General features: G+C 39.4%; 1 protein-coding gene across 1 annotated transcript in view; it reads left to right on the plus strand.

The window, feature by feature from the left end:
• The window catches only part of KIT (KIT proto-oncogene receptor tyrosine kinase), a 132,340-nt gene extending 124,855 nt beyond the window's left edge, over positions 1-7,485 (plus strand). Inside the window, exons 17-21 of the mRNA XM_019525864.1 lie at positions 878-1,000; positions 3,587-3,698; positions 3,816-3,915; positions 4,517-4,622; positions 6,902-7,485. Coding sequence (XP_019381409.1) covers positions 878-1,000; positions 3,587-3,698; positions 3,816-3,915; positions 4,517-4,622; positions 6,902-7,027 — 567 coding nt within the window. The 3' untranslated portion in view covers positions 7,028-7,485. The remainder of the gene's footprint in view (positions 1-877; positions 1,001-3,586; positions 3,699-3,815; positions 3,916-4,516; positions 4,623-6,901) is intronic.
• The last annotated feature ends 199 nt before the right edge of the window (positions 7,486-7,684 follow it).

Raw genomic sequence — 7,684 nt, forward strand, 5'->3', positions numbered from 1 at the left:
GGGGGCGCTGCAGCCACCCCAAAATTCACTGTAGCCCCCCCAACCCTCCCTCCCAGTGCTGCTGCCTGCCCTGTCCCAAACACAGCCCAGCCCAGCCTCCGCTGGGAAGAACCTAGTGCAGCCTAGGCCCTAGCCCACAGCAGCCATCTGCCCTGCCCCATGCAGATCTGAGGGGAACACCCTCCCCCCCCCATGCCATCCCAGAGCGCACACAGCAGAGGGAGCTGCCCCTCCTCCCCACACCCTCCGGATGAGCCGCAGCTCTGTCCCGCGCCCCAACCCCACTCCCTCCCTCACCGCTGGGGCTTTGATCTGCATCCTCACAACCCTTCCCTCTCCCCTCCCCTACCACCACAGCAGACTAACCAGCTGCACACAGCTCTCTATGTTGCTGGGCTGTAATCCTCACTGCCTATGTGATGCGCTACGGCTTCGCACATGCATGGGGTATTTTATACATATATAAAGTAACGTTTTTTTTCTTGGAAGGTAAACTGCTTTTTTTCCCACTTGTCATAGGTTAGAAAATGTAGTTGGAATATTGGCTTGGAGCAAACACTAAATTCTAGCTGAAAATATAGAACTTTTAAGAAAGCTTTAAGGAACAGAAAACAACTATTTCTATGGGAATACATAGGCAAGTTTCACTATGAAGAGTACTGCATATGCTCCTTCCAATATAATAAAGGGTATTAGGCACTAATTCCTAGCTATCTGAGTTTGTACCTAAGACTAAAATAACTTTCAGTTTGTATTATTATGTATAACTAAATAAATGTGTATCCAGGAAAATGCATGCTCAAGTAGCAGTTCTGAAAAAAAGCTACTGAACATGTGACAAAATAATCAGAGGTTTTATTTATTTCTTCTACCTTAGTGCATACACAGGGACTTGGCAGCAAGAAACATTCTTCTCACTCATGGTCGCATCACAAAAATTTGTGACTTTGGCCTTGCTAGAGATATCAGGAATGACTCAAATTATGTGGTCAAAGGAAATGTAAGTACATAATATTTATTCCAGCTATTCTAAATGAGGAAGTGTTCAAACTTATTCTAATTTCCAGAAAATCTCAGTTTCAGTATGTATTTACCGTTCTCATTTTTTTTCAACATGTTTTGGCTTGTCATGGTTGAGGAGGTGTATCAGTGTCCAGATAGCAGAGCCAACAGAAGCTCCTAGTGTATGTGCAGCTATATTGGCAAAGTGTGCTTTTATTCATATAGTGTTTCATTCAAAGGGTTGTTTTTTTCTATAATGGTAAAAAACACAGCTTTTTTTGGTGTAGCTGCAGCTTCACCAGTTTAATTTCACATATTCCTATACCAATAAAGTACTCCTAGAGTAGAGGTGTCCAAAGACATTTATTTGAAAATCTTCTAAACTTAGTGGTATTGCATTTCTTTTGTTCATTTCTAAAATAATTTATTGTTAGAAAAATATTCTAAAATTTGAGTTGCCTGATGTTTGCTTTGTTTTAAACATCACTCAGACAACTGAAACTTTATTCAAGTGTGGTAGGACACAAAGTGGGAAGTGGAAACAAGTTTGATTTTCATTGGTTACACATTCTGAGGTTAGCAAAAAACATATTTTAACGTATAAATGGTAACACACACAATATATAATCTGTATCACAGATATGGGGTAGAAAGAAATGTTATATCTAGACCAATAAAGAAAAGTTTGAAAACTCACTTTGGGCAATTCTTAGTTATGCTAAGATACTTTCATGGCAGTATAAAGAGACATTAACATGGGGACACAAATTATTGCCAAAGCAGTAAAGGGACCTAAGTAGAAATGAGAGAGAATTGAGTTCATGTAAGATTAAACTAAAACATCCTACTAGGAATTGTCTTCCTTGTGATTTGCTCAGATGCTGTGGATTTGTTATCCATGGTGTCTTTAAAGTTGACTAGCCATACCAATAGATATTACTCTGTATTTGTTGTTCCCACCACCATCTCTGTCCTACCCATATGTGCTGTTACCAGAGTTCAGCACTGGATGCAATTGGAGTCCATGGAGCAGTGCTGGAAAATGGCAGATTGAATGAGAGCTGCTCTGTGGCATTTACACAGAAACTAAACTGAAAAGGTAGCTTTACTTTTCAGCATCAGCTCAGGCTCTCCTTGGTCACTCAGTGCAGCTAGGATTTTTAAGTACAGGCCAACAGCTTGTGAGATGGTCAGTAATTAAATATTGATTGTCTAGACTATGGTTTAGGTTGCCTGACAATAGGATTTTTCTTAGACTAAGTGGATCAGAGGAGGAGGAGGATAGGATGCAGCTGCCTGGGGAAGCCAGGGCTGTGGGCTGCCTGTGTCTGGCCTGATCTTAAACCATGTTGGGAATACAGACAGTGCTGAAAGCCACTTTTTTTCCAACTAGCTACACAGCAGTCCAAAACCTTTTAGGCACAACAGGCCAGCATTATGCAGCTCTGTTCAAGGTAGTTTACTGTTCGCAACCCAGCTACTGGTGCTGCTTTTTCCAGTGCCTGACTTCACCACTGCCAATGTCTGAGCTCCATGAGTTGCATGAAATCGCTTGATGAGCCAGATCCAGCCCCTGCATCATAGGTTTCCTTCCTTTTCCCCCCCGCAAAGTCTAAATACTTTCAATATAAATGTTACTTGGTAAACTCAAATTGCCTCTCTCTTCTCACACCAGATATTCTTCAAATCACTTGTAGTGTTAAACAATTGGCAAAGAGTATTAGCCTTCATTTTCCTTTTTATTTTTCCTGCCTTTTGCATTTACCTCTTTTTTCCCTCCTCCTCCTGCTTCCTTTCTGTACATGAAATAAAGGGTTTTCCTTACAGTATAATTGTAATATATTTTGTATACACTGTTTCAGAGCTGACCTAGAAGGAAGGGACTGGGATTCTCCCCCTACAGATACAAACTCTGGGAACCAGAGCAAAGCTGGTACACAGAGAGAGAAGGAAGTCAGTCAAAGGAATGGGGGAAAGGGTTTTCAGCTTTTCGTTTAACTTCCTCCTTTCCAGCATTTAGTATTCTAGGGGAGAGAGTATGCGTGTGTTTGCATTAATATGAGTAGACAAAATACAAATGCATATATATATTTTAATGTGAATGTTCAGGTTTTCCTGCTCCAATGAGGAGCTAAAGAAGCTACCTTGGGTGTTTGCTAACATACTGAAACATCTGAGGAGGTGACATAATCAGCATGCATGTAATGGGCAAACCAAACTGAGATTTGCATATTCAGAGAATGACTATTTGAAATCACCATACCGTATTTGTTCAAATCTTTTACTGATTTGCTGTCTTCCATTTAAAAACATATTCTGGAAATCACACAGTATACAGAAAAACAACTATATAACAATTGTGCAGCTAGGACACACAAAACAGAGTGTAAGGAACCATGTTAAGTGTAAACAAACTTGTACAGAGATGAATCCATTCCTACACAGCATTCCTGTTCTCGTGACTTGCAGAGGGATTTTTTTTCAGTAACACCTAAAAAGCATCATCTACCTTTAAGTAATTTATATTTTTAAGTTTTCTTACCTGTTTGTCTAATTTTTTTTTTTGCCCTCATCCCCTATAAAGGCTCGACTACCAGTAAAGTGGATGGCACCTGAAAGTATTTTCAACTGTGTTTACACCTTTGAGAGCGATGTCTGGTCGTATGGAATCTTACTTTGGGAACTGTTTTCTTTAGGTAAAGTACTTATTGATTTCATGGGTACTAAGCTTTTTTCAACTAGTTTTTATTCTTCATTTAATAATCAAGAATATTAATCAATTGGTATTGATCAGTCACATGTTGTATTGACAGGAAGCAGCCCCTACCCTGGAATGCCTGTGGACTCCAAGTTTTATAAGATGATCAAGGAAGGATACAGAATGTTTAGTCCAGAATGCGCACCAGTTGAAATGTGAGAGAACAACTACCACTGTTAATCCATAAACCAGTCTTGCAATGCAGGGAGCAAAGCTTCCTGATTCAAGCTAATGCATCTTATGTTGTGTTTTGCGGTGTTTTTATTTTTTTTAGTTGTTTTAATTTTTTCAGCAACTTAAATGAATCTTAATTATATAACATATACAGCAGAAAGAGATAGCTGTGTTAGTCTGCAGTCAGACAGAAGGCAGGGCGGGGTGGCATCTTTAAAGATTAAATTGGTAGTTAAAAGTTTTCAAATGATTTGATACTGGAGATTATTTTTAAATAAGAAGGATGTTGTGATGTAACTACTCTATATGTAGAATGTCCATTGCTGTGAAAGAGATTTTTGCCTAAGGACTACTGAAGTATTGAGTGCTTTTCATTCACAACTGAATGTGCTGGTGCCACCATTTGTACTGTGACTAATTTTTTATGAATAGCTTTATATAAACCAAATTAGAAACATAGTTAAGCTGAAATTGCTTGTATCTGACCTCAGTTTTATTATCCACAAATAATAATAGTTTAAATAAAAAGGTATTTCTCATGGAATTGCCCAGTCAATAATATTTCATTTAATATACTTACAGGTATGAGATAATGAAGAGTTGCTGGGATGCTGATCCTTTACAGCGACCAACATTTAAGCAAATTGTGCAGCTAATTGAGCAGCAGCTATCAGATAATACTCATTGTGTAAGTATGAGCCTCCAGATTGGCGCTCAGTCCATAATAATAAGTTCCTCAAAATCCAGTATGATTTAGTCAAGATTCTGAAAAGATCGGGGGGGTGGGGAGAGGGAGGGTAATATTCTGTTTGCCTTTCTGCATCATAGTGGTACAAAGCTTTCTACCTGCATAACTGGCATTTTTGGCACTTATGCACAAGTAGTGTGGAGAATACAAAAACTAAGTATTCACATCAGCCCACGTACTGGCCTGACAGTTATGTGCATATATGTACATAAGTGCATTCTGTACACACATTTATCTCTAATTTATGAAAATATAGCTAGCCAGAAAATGAGGATTTTGTGCAGAGGAGGATACTCCCATGATTTAGCTACAGTAATTGAGTTCTTGGGGCATTTGCCCAAGAAGCTGGAGACCTTGTTTCTTGGCCCTCTTGCCCAGAGGAGTTTGAACCTGCATCTCTCTGACTGCCCAACACAGTGCTGTAACCATGACACCTAAGGTTAGGCATCATCAGGACCCTTCTCCAGTGCTCTTTTTGCACTGGGAGGGTGCAGCCCATGGTGATATAAGGCTGTTGCCTTAGAAGGGAGTAGGCCATTGCCCCTAATGGAATGGACACTGTGCTGCTCTCCATTCATTTTATCCAATGACTGAAATGCAGGAGCAGTGGCTCAGCCTTAAACCACTCAGCTACTAGGTGTGAAGGTGGAGGACCCCCTTATCTCTCTGTGTTTTTTGGGGGGGTACTCATGCTCAGTTATGCACACATATAGATAGCCAGTGTGTATCCTTACTGCATGTGCTCAGTCCACACCTGCACACTTACATCCAGAACATAAAGCTAAACCAAAAACAGGTAGAAAACTGCCACTTAGATACACTAAGGGGAACCTGATTCTATCTTTAGTGTCCTTTCAATTTATGCAAGAGGCACTGGTTTCTTAGGGTGATATCTTTTATTGAACCAGCTATGTAGTTGGGATAAAGTTAGACAAGCTTTCGAATGCAAGACATTCTTCCTCAGGCCTCTGATCGCAGGAAGCCAGGCACCATATATCTGTCAAACGTAAGGAAGAATCTTACATTTGAACTTTATCCTAACTACATAGTTGGTCCAATAAAAGAAATCATCCTAAGAAATCCTTGCCTTTTACATGATTTCTGGACCACCTTACATGATTTCTGGACTACAGTATCACTCTTACACAACATTTAATTTATATACTTTTGACTGTAAATTTTGTTTGCTTGGATGACCACATGACTTTCTCATTTTTCTGTCATTCATTTCCAAATGGCACGGTCATATCACTTTCTAAGCATTATGTAGAGGCATAACATAACATAAATAAAAGTTAAAAGAGTATAGTTTTAATGTTTTGAAAATATGGTGGCTTTGTAGATGTCATAAAATAGGATGTATTCATATCATAAAATACAGAAAAAGAGTGCAGCAACCATGAAAATGGAGCTTAATCTTTACTCAGTGAAGCATTTTTAAGACAAAGGTTTCTTGCTTTCTTAACTTTTCAGACTCTCTGATTTGTTCTTTTCTCTGTGTTTTACTTGTATAGTGTCTGTCATCTTGGAAATCAAGTGTTGCCAAACTGGCACCTTGCTCTGCTTACATCTCCTAGGCCTGTGCCTGGAATACTGTTTTAGGTGGATAATTGGACAAAAGTAGTAACATAGAAAATAGGGCATTTTAGAAATGTGGCTCTTGCTCTGTGGGGAATATCTTATTAAGCTGCACTTAAGGAGCAAGTGACCAGACGGCCCTGAAGCTGGAGTACAAAGCCAAAATGCATTCCTGAAAATTTTAGGTGCTTTGTTCTGGTCCAATGTAAGTGATGCCCTAGTCATTTAAGAAAAGATGAAACTGCTTCTTCCAGTGTCCAGTTGCTTCCTTTAACATTTAGGCAAGCTTCAAGGATTACTGAAACAAAGGCAAAAATGTGAAGAGAAATCTGAGTATTTAATGGCAGGGATTTTCAAAGATAACCTCCATTTCATGCCTTTGTTCTTTGTTTAAAAACCTCCTGTCATTTTAATAAGTGAGTTTTGAGCTTCTGAATCATTTTAAACACAAGCACTTTCAAATTCTGCTTCAGTATGTTCTTAAATTTTACAAGAAAATATTTCTGCTGGATACCTGTCACCATGGCATGTGGTAAAACAGGAATACTAACAACAAGCATGTACTCTGATTCTTTGAAGGAAGCAAGTGAAATACTGGCAGGTGGCAGTGAAATTATGATAATACCACTTGTGTTCTACAGGCTTACTCAAACCTTCCAGCAAAATTTGCCAGTCAAGGACATCTTGCAGATCACTCTGTGAGGATTAATTCTGTGGGCAGCAGTTCTTCATCAACTCAGCCCCTCCTGGTACGTGAAGATGCTTGAGATGAAATGGGGCATCTGGAAAGGAAGTGTCCCAAATGGCACAGCTGCTCTTATTTTGAAGTGGAGGAAGACAAGGTTACTTTAATCATTTCTCTTCTCTCCTTACCACTGGATAGTGGAAATGTTGCTGTAATACTGTACTTTACCACACACCATTGTACATAAACTTAGTTCACCCAGCATGGTTACAGCTATTGTTGTAGCATTGAATGGAGCTGTATATATTTTGCTATTCTGTGTGTATTTTGCAGCAGGGAACCAAATTCAAAAAGAAGTCTGAATCCTCAACCTAGGTTTGGAACTAGTCAGTTAGAAGCTAGCTCAACTATTAAACAGTCCTCTAGATCTGTTCTGTTAGGAAAGCTAATATACATTGTCCAATTAGTATTTTTTTTTGGCCAAATTTTAGAAATCAATGCAAATAGTTGCTTGTTAAGCCCCTTTCTGCAACTCCCAGACCTCAAAATGTCACTGGCAGATATTCTTGATTAGAAGTCAAATGAGAAGAGGGTACCTTCTGTTCATAGGACAGGGTTAAAATGAACACAGAGTTTGTGTAGCTACGGTACCACTAAAGGACTTTGCATTTCTGAACACCTGGAGGAAGGTGATTATTGCAGATCCTTCCACCTCCTCCTTGGGGATCCTCCCAGTTCT

Source organism: Gavialis gangeticus, unplaced genomic scaffold, assembly GCF_001723915.1.
Source record: "Gavialis gangeticus isolate Ggan-Ray unplaced genomic scaffold, GavGan_comp1, whole genome shotgun sequence".
NCBI lineage: Eukaryota > Metazoa > Chordata > Crocodylia > Gavialidae > Gavialis > Gavialis gangeticus.